Source organism: Passer montanus, unplaced genomic scaffold (assembly GCF_014805655.1).
Source record: "Passer montanus isolate IOZ18808 unplaced genomic scaffold, ASM1480565v1 scaffold22, whole genome shotgun sequence".
NCBI classification, from domain to species: Eukaryota; Metazoa; Chordata; class Aves; order Passeriformes; family Passeridae; genus Passer; species Passer montanus.
This window is the reverse complement of record NW_024366815.1, coordinates 7773642-7794022: the sequence shown is the minus strand read 5'-3', so window position 1 is coordinate 7794022 and position 20381 is coordinate 7773642. Positions and strand designations below refer to the sequence as shown.

The 20381-nt window shown below is 39.4% G+C and overlaps 1 protein-coding gene across 3 annotated transcripts in view; it reads left to right on the top strand.

Moving 5' to 3' along the window:
- The window catches only part of IL6ST (interleukin 6 cytokine family signal transducer), a 33334-nt gene extending 14285 nt beyond the window's left edge, over positions 1-19049 (top strand). For all 3 annotated transcript variants that reach the window (XM_039709972.1, XM_039709971.1, XM_039709973.1), the window contains 10 exons: positions 20-179; positions 2456-2538; positions 3415-3634; positions 5879-6055; positions 6797-6895; positions 7498-7644; positions 8589-8729; positions 10065-10161; positions 11417-11498; positions 12356-19049. In XM_039709972.1, coding sequence (XP_039565906.1) covers positions 20-179; positions 2456-2538; positions 3415-3634; positions 5879-6055; positions 6797-6895; positions 7498-7644; positions 8589-8729; positions 10065-10161; positions 11417-11498; positions 12356-13081 — 1932 coding nt within the window. In that variant the 3' untranslated portion in view covers positions 13082-19049. The remainder of the gene's footprint in view (positions 1-19; positions 180-2455; positions 2539-3414; positions 3635-5878; positions 6056-6796; positions 6896-7497; positions 7645-8588; positions 8730-10064; positions 10162-11416; positions 11499-12355) is intronic.
- Positions 19050-20381: the final 1332 nt, after the last annotated feature.

The following is a 20381-nucleotide window of genomic DNA, read 5'->3' as shown; positions in this document are numbered from 1 at the left end:
ATCTTTGTCACATTTGCAGGTTCCTCCTGAAGATACAGCTTCCCCAAGAACTTCGTTCAGTGTTCAAGGTCTCAGACCCTACACAGAGTATGTCTTTTCCATTCGTTGCATGAAGGAAGATGGAGCAGGCTACTGGAGTGACTGGAGTGAAGAAAAGACGGGGATTACCACTGAAGATTGTAAGTAGTGTATAAAAATAGGTCACTGACTTCTCAAGTGTGACTGCTCTGCAGTTTGGCAATGGCTAGCTGAAATGGTGTTTCCTTCCTTGAGCTGCTTGCTTGTATAAGCAACAAAACTCTCCTGAGTTACTTTCAGCACTGACTGACTTGACCCATGCATTCCAAGGAGCATAAGACCAGCTTCCTGTTAAGCTAGTGTAGAGGAACTCCCTGAAAACAGCTAGAACAGCAGCAGGGGAGAAGAGCCTTCTCCACAGAAAACTGTGTTCTCAAAGTCTTCTGGAAAAAATCTAGGCTTTATGCTTGGATTTTTATTCTGAAGGTTATTCTCTGTAACAGTAGGTATCCTATTTAGAAAAGGTTTTCTTAGTAGACCAACTGCCTTAGTTTATTAACAACTTGGTGTTTAAGAGGCTACTAAAGGTCATAGGTGAACAATCGTCACCTATGATGATTGAGAAACAGAAGATCATACAGGATGCATAGATTTCTTCACAAACTTAATAAAGCAATAATATAAAATAATGTGCACATGGTAAGTGTAGCTAGCCTCTTATGCACTAAAGCGTCTAAATAACACATCTTTTAATACTTCAACAAAGTATTACATTTTCATTTATTTTCCACTTCGGTAGCCTGCAAGGTTGGCTTTGTTTCTGGCTTGTGCTGATGCTACCCCATAGAGAACTCAGTAGGGAATCTATTCTTATATCCAGTTGCTATAAATAATTTGTAATAGCTATTTAGCTTCGGTGTCAAGCTGATTGGTATTTTTCTGGTTTTTAAATACACTTTAGCTTTTCCTACTTGCACCTTTATAATCTTGCTTCTGTAATACCCTGTATGTCCCATAGCATCTTCCAAGGTGTGTCTTTTCTGAGCAGTCTGTTCACTGCAGCGTTTCAGTGCACATCAAGTTAAACCAATACAAGTTCCATTATTAAAACAGATTTTAAATTCTTCTTTTTTTATCCTGAGTTCATTTGTCATCTTAGATAAGAAATAAGAGGGATTATTGTAGTTTAAAATAAGTGAAATTTATATCCATGATTGCATTGCTTCAGTTCCATGCAAAATTTACTTTCTCTGGGGGAGATACTGTAAAATGTCAATATTCTAGTCTCTGCTTTTCAAGTTCTAATGATAGGATGACTTCATTTTCTATGTTTCCTATCTCAGGCTGAGCAATGATGATTTCAGGACTGCCTGCCTGTTTAGAGTGCATTGCTGTTCTGCTGTGGTAACTGGCTTTGCAAAAATACTGCTAATATTGATTAAGTATTCATGTCTTACTTTAGCCTCAGAACAAAAGTTTTAGAGTAGCAAATGAACATCAGGCAGGTCATGTTAGATTCATTATCTCTATTAGGCAATTGCTTCTCTTTAATGTGAATCAAATTTGGATACTCAGATGAGTAAAAGGGCTCCCTTTGCATCAATTTGTAGTTCTCCTCTCACAGTGTAAATCATAAAAGATGAGATGCATGCTGTACATTTGGTACTGAGGGGTGTTTCAGGTTAAGAGCCAAAACCTCATAATACACTAAATGCTATGAAAGAATTCTGAGAAAAAATAGTCTTAAAAGGTTGAAGATGTAATTCATTTTGAGATAAGCTTTCTCTTGGGACTAAGACCCTCACAGAAGATTGGCCACTTTTTATTGCTTTGTGCATTATTGTATTGGTTGGTTCATTTTACTTTGAAGTGGAATTTGTTGTGGGAGTACCACCTTTTCATAGTACAGATGCCAAAACATACTGTAGTATTGTATGAAAATACTGCAGTTCTGTTATGCTTTTCAAATCAAAGAGTCTTACTGCCAGGAGAAATTTGTCTCCTTGTTAACTCTTGTGCACTTTTCTTTTTTCAGGTAACTTGATATTGAGGGGTAGGAACAGTGTTGGATGCAGACTAGCAAGGTTTGCACAGTACAGGTGTGCAGGGCTGTGCCTCTGGATGCAGGCTGCACAGTGTAGGTGTGATCATGCCTCACTCAGCATTGTCACCTTTAGTCTTATCTTGCAGATGCCCACCATTGACTCCATACTTTTTTTGATACTGTACACTTAAAGCAGAACTGGTGTCTTGCTCATCTCTTCAGGAAATTTTTCACTTAATATGCCAAGCATTATTTTCATTGAGAAAGCAAGAAATTCTTTTTAATATGCTTTTATTTTTTTAAAGAAAGCAAGCATATAATGATAATCCAAGGATGAATTGAAACAGATTAAATAAAAATTATTCTACTCTCAAGCATTGTTTTTTTCATCAGTGCCATCTAAAGGACCACCCATATGGAGGATCATTGATACATCTCGCTCACCAGCTTTCTGGACTGTGCATTTAGTATGGAAGGTAAAGCAAATTGAAAAAATGGAGCATTCTTTTAGAAACAGGAGGTTTTAAGTGGAAAAGTCTACCCAACAGCCTTGAGAGATGACTGGGATAGTATAGGGTTTTTTAATATGAAAAGTGACTTCAGTATTCTTATGGTAATACTTATGAAAAATTAAACATGCAGATGTAAAGGCTGTCATTTAACTGACACTCATCTGTGACCTAAAATACGCAGAATATACTCATATTCCTCATTTGTTGTCCTGTGGATTTGGAACTGCCACTCGAACAAAGCATAGCTTCATGTCGTGTCTTCTGCTGTAACCTAAAACGTGGCAACACTGTCCAGACAGTGATACCCCAGCTGCAAAATCCATTAAGCCTTGAGATTCTGCAGAGACCAAGGTTATTACAAACAGCACTGTGCATTTGTGTGCAGTAAGGCTCTTGTGTCCAACTAGATGATTAGTCCAGCTGAGAAGGGGAATGTAATTATGGTCACTCCCCTTTCTTTTGGTCCATGAACTGTGTCATATTAACACAACCAAATGTGAGATTCCTTTTATGTCATTATGTTGTAAAGTCATGTAAAATGGAGGTTTTATCAACTTTTGCAATCCTTACAGAACAGCTTTTATTAAATCACTAGGTATGATCAAAGAAATAGTATTTAAAGAAGAATAGGCTTTGAAAGTGACTGTTCTATAGAAATATGTGCATCACAATCCTTATCATAGCAAATGTGCTCAGGTTATTTATGTTTTTCTTAAATGTACAGGTGTTTGATCTATGGAACTTGCCTTGTTCTCATATTTTTTAATTGTACCATAAGGACAGTAAGGGTTACATCACATTTGTTCATTATCAACTTAATCAAAGATGTGTTTCTGACAGGCACTGAAGCCATTTGAAGCCAATGGAGTAATCTTGCAATATGAATTGACTGTCAGAGATAAATCATCTCTTTCCAGTCCAGTGAAGAAATGCAATGTTACCAGCACCAACCATACCTTACAGCTGCGGGAAGGAACTTATGAAGTGACTCTGATTGCCCGTAACAGTGTTGGGGCTTCTCCTCCATCAGTTTTACTTATCCCAGCAAGTAATTCAAAAGGTGGGTGTCCTAGTAATGGCTCTGTCAAGTAAACGTGCATGGCCTGTTTTATAAGAAATCTTCAGTGTTGTCAAATAATACCTTTTACATGGGCACATAATTAAAGTATTACTGAATTATCTATGGTCTCATGCCTTTTGTAAAACTGCCACTGTATATACTGTATATGTGCCAGGGAACGTGTGGATTTGTGTACTCAGTGTCATTTGAAACTGTGTGTTGATCTGCTGGTTTTTGATTCTTAGAGCTTCTGTATACTATAGTCTCTATTTTGTTTCTTTTCTTAGCATGGCAGGCATTTTTGTCTCTTTCTTAAAAAAAATAAATATTTTTAAGATATATGTTGATATATACTTACATATATACCATTCTGCCGTTGTTTCTCCTTTAATTAATTTCCTGATCTTCTTCTCACTTCATTCCTTGTTTGTCCCAGTCTTATTCTCCTACATTTTCAGTGTCTTACCTGGTTGTCTTGTCATCTGCTTCCACTATTTCCATACTGTTCATGTTCTTTTTTGTGTTCTATTCATTATGCACTAATAGTAAGGACAGGCTGGTTTATCCTTCTTTCCAGCCTTTTCTTAGACAATCCAAACACTACCAGGATAGGAAGCAAAAAAATAGGTATATGGATAGGTGCAGGTAGATACCAAGGGAGAGCCACTGGTTCTAAAGCTGTTAGATTAATTAGTTAAGGGTATAAATTCAAACAAAGTATTATTGCAGGAGGAAGTACTTAGTAAGGTATACATATATGGTATATAAGCATATAATATGTATTACAGAATAAGCTAAGTTGGGAGGGATGCACAGGTATCTCAAAGTCCAACTCCTGACCCTGCACAGGTCACCCCAAAAGTCACACTGTGTACCTAAGAATGTTGTCCTACTGTGTCAAACACTACCTGAACTCTGTCAGTCTTGGTGCTGTGACCACTTCCTTGGGGAGCTGTTCCAGTGCCCAGCCACCCTCTGGGTGAAGAACCTTATCCAGCCTAAACCTCCCCTGACACAGCTTCTGTTCCCCTTGGATGCTGTCACTGGGCACTCAGAGAAGAGATCAGGGCCTGCCCCTTCTCTTTCCTTCACGAGGAGGTTGTAACTGCAGTGAGGTGTCCTCTCAGTCTCCTCCAGGCTGAACAGACCAAGTGACCTCAGCTGCTCTTCCGATGGCTTCCCCACAAGGCCCTTCTCCATCTTTGTTGCCCTCCTTTGGATGCTGTCTAATAGTTTAATAACTTGATTATACTGTGGCACCCAGAGGTGCCCCCAGCACTCGAGGTGAGGCCGCCCCAGTGCAGAGCAGAGCAGGACAATCCCCTCCCTTGCCCGGCTGCCCATGCTGTCCCTGATGCCCCCAGGACAGGCTTGGCCCTCCTGGCTGCCAGGGCACTGCTGGCTCATGTTCAGCTTGCCATGGACCAGAAGCCCAGGGCCCTTTCCATGGCACTGCTCTCCAGCCTCTCATTCCCCAGTCTGTCTGTACGTCCAGGGCTGCCCCATCCCAGGTGCAGAATCTGGCACCACTCCTTGTTGAACTTCATGTGGTAGATGATTGCCTATCCTTCTGCTTTGTCAAGGTCTTTGTGCAGGGCCTCCCTGCCTTCAAGGGAGTCAGCAGTTCCTCACAGATTTCTGTCATCTGGGAACTTGATTAGTGTCCCTTCCAGTCCTGAGTTAAGTCATTATTAGGCCACAGGGCTGATGGCGGCGCCCTGAGGAATGCCCCAGTGAAGTCCCTGGAACTGGTCCCAGCTCCCCAGTCTGATGCATTCACTGTAACCCTTTCTGCCTGACCCATGAGCCACTTGCTGCCCCATCACAGGATGTATTTATCCAGCTCTGGGCTGGACATTATATATGCTATTTCCTTCTATATATACACACTACACATAAAGTATAAGTACTTAGTAAGGTACTTAATTGTAACTGTTTGATACACTTGTAAATTCCCATTCTAAGTCTGATTTTTCTCTTGAAATAAAGTGGTTTTTTGGAAGAAAGAAACATAGTGTCTGTGAGAATAGAGAAGTTGAGTCTAACTTCCAGTTTTTAAATAGTCTGATACTGCTTTTGGATCTCAGATAAAAAGATCCATGTGTAAATCTCCAAATTTCAGAAAATAGCATCTACATTTACTTTGGTTCTGTCAAATTGCTACCATTACACAAAAGTACCAACCAGAACTGCTCCTATCATGAAAAAACTGTCAGTATTGATCACCTTTTTCTTTCATTACAGCTCCTGTAAAGAATCTTAGAACATTACCTAAAGATGACAAGTTGTGGGTAGGGTGGACTGCTCCTAACAGTTACGTTCTTAAATATGTGATCGAATGGTGTCTGGTGTCCAGCAGCTCAGACTGCATCATAGAATGGCAGATTGCACTAGGAGATGTTCAAGGAATTGACTTAAAAGGTATGTAGCTCATAAATCTGTGTATGGTTTGTAGGACACTCTAAAAACCTGCTTAGTGTTCAGAAGATGAGAAACATTCTCACAGTGATTAGAATTTTATGGTGGAACAGGGGTTTAATGCTGAAGGTTTCAATTAGTTTATTCAGAGTGTATGGAAGTATTTGAATGTTGTTGTCAAATATACAGCTGTATCTGATCTTGAATTTTGAAATTTATGTAATGTAAGAAGGGGTTTATCTCCATTTTGGCTTTAGTACTGTCATTTTTGGAAACCATTAAAATAGTGAAAAGGCTGAATTCTTTTAAAATCAAATTCTTTGATTACTCAGTTCAAATAGTGAAACTTGATCAGCTTTGTTCTTTTGAGATTATGATCAGCATCTGAAATTAATAATTTGGGGACTTAATACTACAGATAAATAAAGGCTTTCTATGTAAAATAAATTTTAAAAAAACCCCGTTTCTCTAAAGTCTACTTTTTAAATTTTACATTTTAATGTGAACCATTATTTTATTCCTTTAGTTAATGTTTTGGAGAAGTGTATCAATGAGCTCTAGAAAATACTCAGCTGCATTAGGTACAAGTCCTAGTTAGACAGTGGTCCTATTTAAACAGCAAAAACTCAGAAGCCTGTATCTGAAGTAAATGAGAAGGATAGTAAGGAATTTGACTGTCTGTGAAACACCACCTTTTAAATTCCTCTTATTAGGTATATATTTATTTTTTAATCCTTTTATTAGGTATAAAGCCTTTCAAGTGTTACTTGATAACTGTGTACCCTCTGTATGCTGATGGTCAGGGAAGTGGACAGTCTGTGAAGGCTTATCTCAAGCAAGATCGTAAGTATAAAATTATCACCTTGAAGCACATACACTGACCCTTTTTTATAAAAAATGAAGAAACCTTTTCTTTAATGTGGACTGTGTAATGAAGTATGGCTTAGTACTTGAGAGCCAGGTGACATCATTGATCGTTTCCCATCTGTTATCATCTATTCTGCTTTTTTACAGTGTTTGGGAACTAGACAGATGGTTGACTATAGCTGGCTCTTTGTTTTTCCAACCTTGATCAGATAATTGGACATGAACTTGTTATTCTAGTGATATATTTGTTATATATTTATGTATATATATAATATATTTATTATTTATAGTAGCGATATTTATATGCTGGTCTATTTTAAGTTTCAAGTGTAAAATCAAGACTTAACTTCATTTGAAGGTTTCCCGCAACATGCTGATTTTTATTTTCATATGTGTTTGAGTGTTTCTTTTTTAAAACAGCTTTGTAGTTTTTGTTATTTGAAACAGTGTTTTCTAGAGGAGTTAGTCAAAATATTCTATTGAAGTTTTTATGCTGTTACAGTTCAGTGCTTGTTAGTATGTTGTTTCTGTGAATGCAAGGTTGCCAAGCAGAAACTAATCTTCATCTCCCATTACAGGTCCTTCAAAAGGACCTACTGTTCAGACAAAAAAAGTAGGAAAAGCTGAAGCTGTTTTGACGTGGAACCATCTCACAGTTGAGGAACAAAATGGATTTATCCGAAATTACACTATACTTTACAAAACTATTGATGGAAATGAAACAGGTACTAGAAAACAGAAGTGTTTTTGGGGCATTGAAGTGTTTCATCTGTCTCCTTCCTAATGTTTGTTCCTGAAAAATACGCAGAATCAGTTATAGTTGACAGTCTGTTCTGAGAACGTTAAGCAGGTGTGTGAGCCATAATTCTCCACACAGAACAGAAAGTCCCTAGTAAAGAATTCAGAGCATTCAGTCTGTGTACAGCAGGGTACTGAGTTTAGTTTCTGGAAGCTGATTTCTGAATATTGTGCTCCCATATTGCTATCTAAATACAGAATGAAATTATGGCATATCAAGATGATGACAGACCATTCAAGATACAAAAGGAGTTGACTGCATTTTACTATGATAAAACCTTAAGAAAAGGAAGTGGGGAGAAGTTTTTTAATTCTTCTGAAGCTGTAGATCAGTATATTACTGATGTAAATCATCTTGTTTGAAGTGCATCTTAGTTTTCAGTAATATGTATGACCTGCAGGCATACTACAGGCAGCTGGCACTATCAAAACTGTAATTTTTAGTTTTGCTTAAATTGAAAGGGCCAGGTACTTACGCATACTTATGTCTCACTATTCCTTACCTTGATTTTTTTTTCTAGTCAGTACTAGCAGTTCCTCATTAGGGCTATGTCTAGTAAGCCAAATACAGACTTTAAGCCTCAGTTATACTACTGGTTTAGTTTGTGGGTGCATTCTGGGGAAACCAAAATTCACAGGAAATTAAATATAGAGGGAGACTAAATTCAGACACCTAAAGAGAAACAAATGAATCTCAGTATTTCTTGTACAAGTTTGTTGTCTTTGACTGTTGTATTTTCCATCTGCTACATGTTCTGTTAAAACTATCTTTCACATCTGAAGTCTTGATGTCTTAATGTTGCTGGTTTTGTGGGGACGCAGTTTGTTTGTAGTTTGTAGAAAACTAGTATAAATTTCTTCTTCTCTTTAGTTGTGACAGTGGATCCTTCCAAGACAGAGTACACCCTTTCCTCTCTGACGAGTGACACACTGTATACTGTGCGGATGATGGCATCCACAGATAATGGAAGCAGGACCGGTCCTGATTTCACATTTACTACACAAAAATTTGGTAAGGCAGAGTGGCACAGTTGGTAGAAGTCAGAATTAATGTTGCAACAGTACAGCAGGGCTCTGTGAAAGATGTGTTAGAAGGGGAAGGTGTTTTTATTTTAAAGTTTCAATTACAGTCAGCTTGCAATGTTCATAATACCTGGGTGATTTGTCTAGTGTTCCAGTGTCTAGTGTTCTACTAAGAGGTAGTTTAGTCAGGTTTTTTCTGATTATATAGAGAACAAGATATCCTCTGCAAATCTCATGAATTACACTTTTTATGGTATTAAGCATGCTGTTTTGGATGTGTTTTATGTATACTTCAGGTTATAATGTTTCGCCCTGACCTTTAATGAGTCATTAGAGTTTACCCAGTGCTCTTGCCTCTTTTGGTGTCCAATGGCATCCACCCCTAGTCAGAGTCTTTGTTTTAATCCTGGTAAGATGTGCTGAAGAAGCTGTAGAGATGTGTGCTTGTATCTTAATCTGCTGATGTAGGCACCAGTCAGCATATGTCATTCTCAGAGCCCTTTCATGTTCTTTCATATCACTAAGAAAGTTTTCTGCAGCTCTTTACAGAGACTCATTTTGAATAATTAAATTTGTTGTATGTTCAGCTCTAGAGTGCTTCTTATAAGTAAGGGTAACAGCAACGTTACTAACTGAATTTAATTGTGAAAGACATGTACTTAAATTTAGTGGAGGGGTTTTTTTCTGTATAGTGTTGCTCTTCCCCTAAGCATTCTCCAAGCTTTACTTAAGAAAGTGTATAACATTGGAAGGAATACATAACAATAATGCAAACTTTGGTGTTTGCAGACAGAGGCGATTTTCATGTACAGAATAAACTGATGGATGAGTAGTGATGTTGTTTGCTTTACTTTTTGGACCATGACTGTGTTATGAGAGCTGCTGGGTCACTGAAATACTGGGGCAGCAGATGGATTGGCAAAGGTGTTACTGTCATACCTGCCCAAGCTACAAAATCATTTGCTCTGTCACTATTACAGCTTCTAGATCAGCTCATTTTTTCTGTCCTTGCAAGGACTAGATTGTCAGGGCAAAGCTTTTCATGTTTTTACCCAGCTACAAAATTATTTGCTCTGTCACTATTACAGCTTCTAGATCAGCTCATGTTTTCTGTCCTTGCAAGGCACTAGATTGTCAGGGCAAAGCTGTTCATGTTTTTACCTGGAGACACTTTTCATATGGTGAAAAGGTTCTTCTGAGTGTGAAGCTTTAAGACTGAGGTATTTCAGTTTCAGGCTCTCCCTAACCTTTTGGAAATATGTACTGCTTCTGAGTTCGTTAAATGCTAAAGTGGGCTATAACTGCCTCTTTTCACCTCCTTCAGGAAAAGGAGAAATTGAAGCCATAGTTGTACCTGTGTGTCTAGCGTTCCTGTTGATTGTGCTCCTTGGAGTTTTGTTTTGCTTCAACAAACGTGACCTGTAAGTACTTTTCCTCTTACATTTCTGAGCATAACAGAAATGGCAGAATTTATACCAACCCAGCTAAGTATCCTTCAGTTAGAGCAGAAAAAGAAGTTACAACATGCATATATTGATTGGTGTTAAAAACTTCTGTGTTTTCCATGAGAAATCAGGGTCTCTTCTCATACAAATCTTTTACTGTTAATTACACACATACTAAATGTTCTATGATTCAATACTGCAAGAATATTAATGCTTTTGTTAGGTTTTGATCAGGATAAACTGTTTTAGTAATCCTGTGACTAGGAGTTATGGTCCCTAGTTTGTGAGGAGTTGGAAATATCTTCCTTGTATTTGGGCTATTTAATTACAGCATTAACAAACGTGAAGCTTTATGACAAAAAAAATTAGGCAGACATGATCTCCAGTAACTCTGTGCCTGTTTACTGGCTTCTGGAAAGCAGCCTGCCTCCTCCTGCTCCCCCACCCCAAAGCTCTTGTCTGTTGCTTTAACCAAGACGTCATTGCTGCAGTGTTTCCCCTGGCAAGGTGTAACACCCCTCCTATGTCCCCTGCCAAGTATCCTTTCTTTCTTATTAAAGACAGCATTTTATGCCCTTTTCTTTTGACCTCCCTGCTGCTCCTAAAATCAGTTCTTAATGGATGTCAGTTGGAAAGCCTGTCTTGAATTGTTCTTTGGAGTTCTCCTTCAGAGGAAATGTTGTTGGATCTGTTTATAAAGAGCAGGATACGTGCATCAGTTTCAAAGCTGGTTTGGTTGGGGGTGATGTATCAACAGAAGCTTCTGGTTTTAAGTAACATTAAATTCTTAAAAGTTACAAAGCAAGTTTTTCTTCCAATTTTTTTATTCATTTTTATTTGTGAAGTTAGCTTAGGTTTTGACCTTTGGTATTCATAGTTATATTAAAAAGAAGCAGGATTGTATTTTCATACTGGCATGCATCATAAACTACCTAAGTAATAGCTCTGTACATTCTAGAGTGCTATAAATTTGAAAATCTCTTGCTGTTACCATTTGTTGTTTTGTGTTGCATTGATAGCTTCATCTAATGTGTGGAGGGGTTAAGTTCAATGTGTTTTGCTAAGTAGTACAGCCTCATACAAAGACGAAAAGTAACCCAGACAACATTCTTATTTGGCATACAAAATTTCTAGGTAAGGGAGTGGTGTTCTGGGTTCTGCTGTACTTGCTATGAACAGGGAATTTGGGGAGTGCATCTTGTGACTTTATTCCATTTTTAATCCTTTACAGAATTAAAAAACATATCTGGCCTATCGTACCTGATCCCTCCAAGAGTAACATTGCTCAGTGGTCTCCTCAAGTTCCAGCTAAGGTAATACTTACCTTTCTGCATCCTGCATCTTCCAGTCTGCAAGATTTCAGATAAAATAACCAGTGGGAGTCTTCTATCTTCTAGCAGACATGGATTTCAAGGAAAAACCTGAATGTTAAGTTTCACTGACATTGTGATACAATAGGGTTAGAAAACTTCATTGTGTCTGTAGATTCAGCATTAGATTTACATGGCTCTCAGCAAAAATTCACACTCTTGCATGGGCTTTAAAGTTGTGAGTTAGTTTCAGTTTACTAGCTGGAATGGTCAAGTACTCATTTCTTTGCTCATTCATGGGAAATCAGCATTAAGTAAACAATTCATGGTTCCCATTCTTAAAACCCTGAAGTAGCTTGTTTGCACAGATCAGTCATAAATGAGAGAGAAGACTATAAACAGTTCCTCATGAATGAGAAGATGGCAGCAAAATTTATGCCACATGTGAGATGAATGACCAGGCAAACTGTTCAACAAACTGTGGCTAATTTCTTTGAAGAAATATTCCAATGTTGAGTACATTATTTGAAGTAATGTATGGTTCTCAGTATAGAATGTTCCTGTGCTGCACAGCAAATGCTTCTATCTTTACAGTTCTTAAGAATAATTAAAATGAGAGCAAAGACTTGCTCACATATCCACTATCATTTTAGAATAGCTGCATAATTAAGACTGTATTGGAAACAAAGCTGTATCCTTCATTTTTTAACACATGCTTTGGAGATATTGCCAGACTTAGTGAAGAGAAAACTTACATTAAGAAATTCAAAGACATTATGAACAAAAATTCACATATTTATTGAGGCTTCTGATTTGTAACATAAACTTCCTCTTAGGCAACATACATCTCTTTCTTTCAGCATAACTTCAGTTCCAAAGATCAGATGTACCCAGAAGGCAGCTTTACAGATGTAAGCGTTGTAGAAATAGAAGCTGATGACAAGAAGTCTTTTTCAGAACAAGATCTAAAACCCTTTGACTTGCTTAAAAAAGAAAAAAGTACTTCAGAAGGACACAGCAGTGGTATTGGAGGATCCTCGTGCATGTCTTCTCCTAGGCAGAGCGTGTCTGACAGCGATGAAGGTGAAACAACACAGAACACTTCAAGCACTGTACAGTATTCAACTGTGGTGCTTAATGGCTACAGAGACCAGACACCTGTGCAAGTCTTCTCAAGGTCTGAGTCAACCCAGCCCCTGCTAGATTCAGAAGAGAGATCAGAGGATCATGCTGGAGGAGCTGACAGTACAGCACAGAGGCAGCAGTATTTCAGACAGAATGGTGGTCAGGATGAAACCAACACAGACAGGCCATGCTTTGAAAGAACAAAGCAGATTACTCACGCTAATGAGGGAGATCTTGTTGGATTTGTTCAACTGCAGATCTCAGGTCAGAGTTCACAGCCATTGGGCCTTGGGATGGAAAAAAATACCCAGGAAGCTGCTGTATCAAATGTTTTACAGACATGTACTGAAGGACAAACTGTGAGACCTGAAACGGTGGAAGAAAATCCACTTTCAGTTGATGAAATGCCAAAAAGTTACCTCCCACAGACTGTGAGACAAGGGGGCTATATGCCTCAGTGAGAGAAAAGACTGGCTCTGTTTAGGCCTTCATTAGTGCCTGTTCACATCTTCCCCTGTGTTTCTGATAAAGTAAGCTAGGTATTTTTATCTTACTGCAAATAGAGAAACTGAAATTAAGCAAAGAGTAATTTGACAAAATACAGTAAGGACTGTTTTTGTGGAAAATTTCCAGTCCAGACCTACTGGAGATATACTTTTATGCACTACATAAAACCTTACATCTGGATAGCTGAACAAGCCTTTGTGCTACATTGGGCGTTTTGTATCTCTTCATAACAGAATTTCACACGATTTAAAAGGTCAAGTTTTAAATATCCACATCAGCCAACAGACCTCTCTGAAGAAACACTTCAGTGTGTGGCAGTGTATGAGCCTAAAAAGCCAGCTCTAGTTGCACAGTGCAGCTTTGTGCAAAAGTAAGGCTGAAGCTCAGTATTCTAACATGGCAGAATACTTGTGTGATACACTTTTCAGTAACTTAATTGACTTACTGAATTTTGACTTGGCCCAGTGCCTCAATTTTCAGCTTACCAGACCTGCAAATCATGTTCATCCCTGTTTAAAACCCATAAAAATTAAATAGAACTTGCTATGTTGTACAAATAGGAAAACACCAAGATCAGTTGAATCCGAATGCTACTATAGTAACTGATACTTTACCTACATTTAGATATGTGTGCACATGAACTATAGAATAATTTGGCCTAAATGTGCCTTGCAACTTGACGCACAGCAATTCAGTCTCATATTCAAAAGTTTGGAAATCAGATGACACTACAGATCAGCAGTTATTTAAAGGCTTTGTACCCCAATCACTGTTTGATGATATAAAACTTCTGTGATCATATATGCCTTTGTTTAATAGATGCACCTTTGTTGTGTACAGCTCAAGTAACAAGCTGTAAGCTTTTACCATTTTGCTGAGTGCTCAGGAGAAGGGAAATATGACCTTCTTCCTGACAGACTGCAGCTGGTAGTGTGCTGTAACTTCACTGCTAATACTGCAGGACATCCTTGAAACTGAAAGCAGCCAAAGCATTGAAGTCATTGGTGCTCAACCAAAACCTATACTCTAAATTTGAACTTTGCTGGTAGTAATCGTGAGCCACAAAACACACTTAAGTGGCTGTTAAAATTCCTTAGTTTTTCTTAATGTCTCATTCTTTCCCTGCTCGCAGTTTATATTTTTTTGAGGAAGCTACATTTCTTGGGAACTTCCTCTGCCAGTGTTTAAACGAAAATTAAATTACAGGACAATAAATCCCTTCTCCAGTGATAACCAGTAATTTTATGGCACGCTTAAAGATGTTTTTTTTTTATTAATTCTGATCTAATATAGGCTAGTCAGCTTTCTAATCTGACACTAACAAAAATGTATTTCAAAACACTAAATGCTGTTTGGTGAGACTAAAACAAGTGTTTTATTTCTCCTTCAGCAAAATAACGATGTATTTAAGACCACCTGAAACCTTTTGTGCTGTGACCTCTGGTACTGCTGTTCTGCAGAGCACTTGCTAAAAGCCCTTGAAAGGCCTGTGTCAGTATCATTTCATCTTCCCTAGTCTGTCAGCTTGCATGGAAGGATGGGTATACATGTAAATGTCCACATGTGTCTTATGCTTTTGTTATGAAGAAATTAAGTGCAAGAGTAAATTTGTGAGATAATCTCTTGAAGTTTGGAATATTTAAAACAGATAAAGAATGCAGAGTCTTTAATAACATTTCAGTATTCCACAGTTCCTATATCCTGACAGTATTTTTCTGTATCTAGGCACTTTTGTCTTTAATTAAAAGGCTACATTGCAGCTTACTATAATTACACCTTTCTTCAGACCAGTCCTCTTCCTTTTCACCCCACTGCACCTCAGCACCTTTAAACTCCCTCCCAGAGGGCAAAGGTGTAATGAAAACTGCTGCCATGAGACAGCAGGGAGATCATCTTTCATTTTTCAGAGGTTGAAGGAGCATTCCTTTTTTGGAACACCTTACTCTTTGAAAAAATGGCAGTTCCTTTAATGGGGGATGAGTTATCTTCTCTATGCAAATTTCAAAGTGACTGTAGAAACCACAAGTAAAAGGGAGAGTCTGTCGAGCAGTGTGCATGCCTCTTAGAACTGCCCAGCAGCCACATGCATTCAATCCATCCTCCACCTCTGAAGTATTATAGGCCACTTCCTGGCTAAGTAATTGTCTGGTTTAGGGCAAATTTGGGAGGAAACTTCCAGTGGGATTCCTCTAGAAAGCAAATTCAAGTGGCCTCTCTCCCTACTGATTTGGGAAAAGAGTTCCTTGGAGAAAAGTGGAAAAAAAAACTTGTTTATTTAACAGGCAAAAATATTCACAAGCATTAAAAAAAATGAAAAGTATTAAACACTAAAACCTCTCAGTGTTCTGAGAGATGGCAAATTCAGAAAGTCCTTGTCATGTGTGTACCTTGGCTTGCTCATCTCTTATCAGTCCCTCCTATGCTGTACAAGGCCGTGTCCTGGTTCCCAGCAGGCCACAGGTGTGAGCTCCCGATGTTTTTCTGGGTTTTCAGTCCACAGCAGGGCCAAACAGCTCCAAGAAAAAAAAAAGCCAGAGTCCAGGATTTCTCTGCCTCACTCAGCCAGCTAACAACGAGCTGAAAGCCAAGGAGAGCTTCCTGCACTGCCCGTGCTGCAGACAGCGCAGTCTGTGAGGAGGATGCAGGGAGCAGGGGCAGTCCCTGAGAACAAACTCTGCTTCTTCTCCCCCCTCAGCTCTCAGAGCCAGTCCTAAAGGTGCAGAACCTAGTACCCAGCATAAACAGAACAGACAACTGGGGATACAAGCATCATAGAGTCACCCTAGGACAGTAGTCTAAACAGTGCTGCAAAGGTCTGGATGTTTTCAAAAATGTGTTGATGATTTTTTAAAATAAGTTTTTGTGACTCAGTAACACTAACTTTTGATAACATATGTTATTTGAGGGAGAATGTCAGGTAGTCCTTAAGTTGCTACTTGCCTTTCTGTAAAGGGAAAGAATTTTCTTCTCAGTTGGTGTTAATTGTGGACCACTCAAAACTAAACTACTGCTTAACAGCAGCAAGAGATTCTGATTTTTCAAATCTGTGCTAACAAGAGTTCTGGCCTGTCATTTCTGACATCTTTCATTGTTGTTTATGGGCCAGTGGTACTAAACACAAAGAATTGAGTGGGTCCTCGGAAAGTTCTGGCTGGCTGGCAGTGACATGCTCTCTTTTGAGACAAGAGCATTTATCTAGGGCTAAAATACTAAAGACTAAGCAGGAGCTCCTAGTGGGTGAGCAGCTTGCAGAAGCCACAATACATATAAATAACAGGTATACAGCTAGTTCATTAACCTATGTGCCAAATACATTGTGCAGTGTTCAGGGTTTAACAAGATTTTGTACTTTGGACTGTAAAAATCTAAGTGCATCAAACAGTTGCATACAGGTTATTAGGAGTATCTGCAGTGTAATTATAGCAATCCACTGAAATTTTCTGAGCTTGGCCCTAACATAGTAACTCAAGAAAAAGTTTTCTCCCCCCTTCACCAATGGCTGCTGGTGCACATCACAAAATAAAGGCATTATTAAAGTCACATTTCATATAGACACTTTCATGTCCATCTTGATTTCCTGGACTGGAATTTTTCAGGTACAGGTGGAAGATGAGTTGTAAGGACTGTTAATTTGGTGGTGGGGAAGGGAGGCTAGTAGAAATATATTATCATATTTGAAAAACCTCTTAAATGCAGGCTGGTTGATGCTCTTCTGTTCACAAGGGAAGTGAATATATAACCTTTGTAGTTCTATTATGGTGGTTCTGTTAGACCAGGAGATGATTGGTATTGTTTTCTGGAGTGTATTGGCTCACTTTAAGGGCAGATAGTCTAGGAATATCCTCTCCTACTGTAGTGAAAATCTTGGGATTGCTTCATACGTGCTGTTATAGAAAATTAAGCTGCCTGTTACGCCTGAACATGACAGTACAAGCACAGCAGAGGAAAAATATTTTTAAACTTTGTTCTGGAGAGTTTATGACAAGTATGTGCTTGTCTGGTACAGAAGGGTAGAAAAAGCTGGAAAAAACCTTGGCCCTGGGAGGATGAGGCAGTTTGCATGTTAGGGCTGAGTCCCATTCTTGGGCTCTGGAGAAGTCCCATAACCTGGGTGGGAGCTTCAGCTTTGTAAATCATGAGCTTTGTCAGGTGGTTAAAGCATACATCAGTATGCCTGGTAGGTGGGGTCACCACCGCTGATTTACATTAAGTAATAGTTTAATTAGAGACAGGTCTCAGATACCCAAGGTCCACATCAGAGTATGCTGCAATGGAGTTGACTTCTCAGTGGGATCTGAAACTCCAGAGGCTGTCAGATTGTTAATAGTCTGCCCCACTCCAGGACATAGACATTTTGCATTGTAATTTATGTGCATTAAATGGGACTAAATACACTAGTTTATTTTTCCCATTAGACAGTGGTTGTAGCTGAGATTAAATGTTATTTGAGTGCATTCCTTTAACTGGGTTAAAAAGTTCTCTTGACAGAGACTGTAAGAGTTCCTTAATCCCCATAACCTCTTGTCTGCCTGCAAGGATGGATACGTATAGCCATTTTAAATTCCAGGAGCTGCTTGTAATATTATACAGGAGAAGTTTATATAAAAATGTTGAGTCTTCTGTCATGAAACAGCTGTTAGGGAGTTGCAGCCAACCCGAGTCTTCAGCTTTGCTTTTGACCCAGAAAACTGCAGTAAAGTGGAGGTAGAAGTGCAAAAATCTGGAGGAGGTTGAAATTAAGTATCTTGTATTGGATTCATGAATTTCCATTTCTCTTCCTTCAAAGTGAAAGCATCAGTAAAACAAACAAAAAAAAGAAAAAAGTAAAAATTATGTGAATTTGTTTTCATTGTTGTAGGACTTGTGCAATCTGAGCCATTCTTGAAAATAAAAGCAGTGCTGAGTTAATGCAGAAGGATGCGTTTCTAAGGCCACAAGATTTGATTTAAAAAACCCTAAAGATAATAATGAAGGGCCATATTTCAGCAATTGTCTGCTTCCCTGCCTCTCAACTGTAGTGCAGAGAGAGGGTGGGCAGCAAGAACCTCCCAGAATGCAGCCTTAGCCAGTACTTGTATTTATTTGCAAAGACAACCTGAAGGGGATATATGCAATAATGTCATTGCTACTCTGCAGAAGCACACTTCTGTAACAATAGATGAAAAACACTTATGGCACAACTGTTGACTGATGGCTGGAAAGCTCCACATCCACATCCTCCTGCTCAGACTGAAGTGTCAGCTGTTCTTCTCTGGGGATCACGGGCGTGGCATTCTCTGCAGCGTGAAACTGTTAACACCTATCACTTTTCATCATCAAAGCACATTTGTTAATGGATCCAGTCAACTTGCCGTGTTTTTTTTAACACACACCAGTTTTGTTTACAGTGTCACATCTAGCCTGACACTTTGATACAGCCAGGGATTGTCTAGTAACCAATTGCTTTTATTTGGGGATAAGAAGTTACTGGTCACCCAGTTTGCTGTGCCAATATATGCATCTAGGTGCGTGGAGGTGTGGGACACAGGAAGAGATGTACCAACAAGGAAAGTGCCTTGATGCTGGATTGGATGGCTAGTGAATGTAAACATTAAGTTAAATTTTGCTATGTACTTAAACTAAGTATGGCCGATTAAGCTAGTGGTAATTTGAATGCCAGCTTTAAAGGGCTTGCATACTCCGGCCAGAGGTTAAACTTGTAAATTGCTGCATAAGCTGTCTCTGTATGGAAATGTGTTTTAATACCTGTTCACTGTCTTTATTCTTTTGCAAGCTGCATGTGTATTGTCATATAAAATCTGCTTTCTACAATTTATTTTGATGGTCAGTTTTGAATGGCTTCCTCTTTGTTACTTGACTGAGCCTGAATGTTGCGTTTCTGTAGTACATAATATGCAGAAAAAAACAAACCAAAATTCCATATTTTCCTTTTGTGCTGGAGTCAGTGTCTTGTAAGGCTGACCAAGCAGTAACCAAGAAGAGTCTGGGCCACTGCTTCACACACTGGATAAAAGGCTATCTCATTGCACCTGTGGCCACGTTTAGCAGCAGGTGAATGGTCTTCAGTCCTGCCTTTGTAATTCCTCCTGGAAACAGAAACAATGCTCTCTACCCACACAGTCTCATTTCCATGAAAGGCATCCCTGACTTGCCTATGTCTGGTACTGCTCTCGGTCTCATCTGGGTTTAGTTCTTTTGTTTCTCATGGGTGGAGGATCCTCACAGATTTATATGTCAGTATTAAAAAGTTCTAACGTATCACAGTACTGAAAAAGCAGAGTTGGGTCTTCAAAGGCTGGTCACCTTCACAAAAGGTTTTAAGGTGGACAGCTGGGGAAAGACTGCTCCCCCTTCCTGGCTGAAGTCCTCATTGGAATAGACAGACTCAGATTCCTGTAAAGCTGAGGGGGCAGTGGGGTGGGGAAAGGGGGGTCCATTATATGTCACCAAAAATTATTATTGCCACAAAAGAGCCATTCCAGGCATGTCATGCATGAGTTAATGCTGGGTGGTGTTAGATGCAGAGATTCCTTTTCCAAAATGTTGGTTTACTGCACAGTTGTTCACTGTTTCACATAAGGCCCTTCACCTTTTCAAGAGGCATAGCATTTTTGTGTGTCCTACTCCTCTGTGCTCACAGCTGATGAGCATTAGTGCAGTTGGGCTCCAAAAGGAGGACAAAGTGTGTGCAGAAGAGGAGGCAGCAGTTTGTCCTTTACAGGCTGCTCCCTGCTGCCAGAGCAAGACAGAAAACATGTACTTGGGCACTGTACCCTCAGAGCTCCAGAAACAGCTCAGTTCCTGGAAGGAAGCAGTTCTCCATCCCCGTGGCAGAGGCCAGCAGAGTCTGGAGCACAGGAGCAGGAGGTGTGCTAACCATGTTCTGTCTTTGAAGTAGCTAGGTCTGTCCAGCCAGGATTGGCACTGGGCTGCAGCACAGCACCTCTGAGAGGTGCAAAGGGCCCTGCCCAGGGCTGGGCAGTGTGGTTGTAGTGAGCTGGGGGATCTCTGCTTTGTTCTGACCACTGATAATCACAGTAACACTCAACCTCTCTACAAAGTCATCTTACATGTGTTTTCCAGTCATTTGTGCTATTTATGGCCAAGTGATCCAGTGCCTTTCTGACTTCCCAGCAGACTCCATCTGCACAAAATTACTAGCAGAGCCAAAATATTCCTCCCACTCCTACAAAATAGCTAGGAAATTCCTGGATCAGCCAAGGAGGCTGAGCACTAGTGACCCAGCTGGGAGAT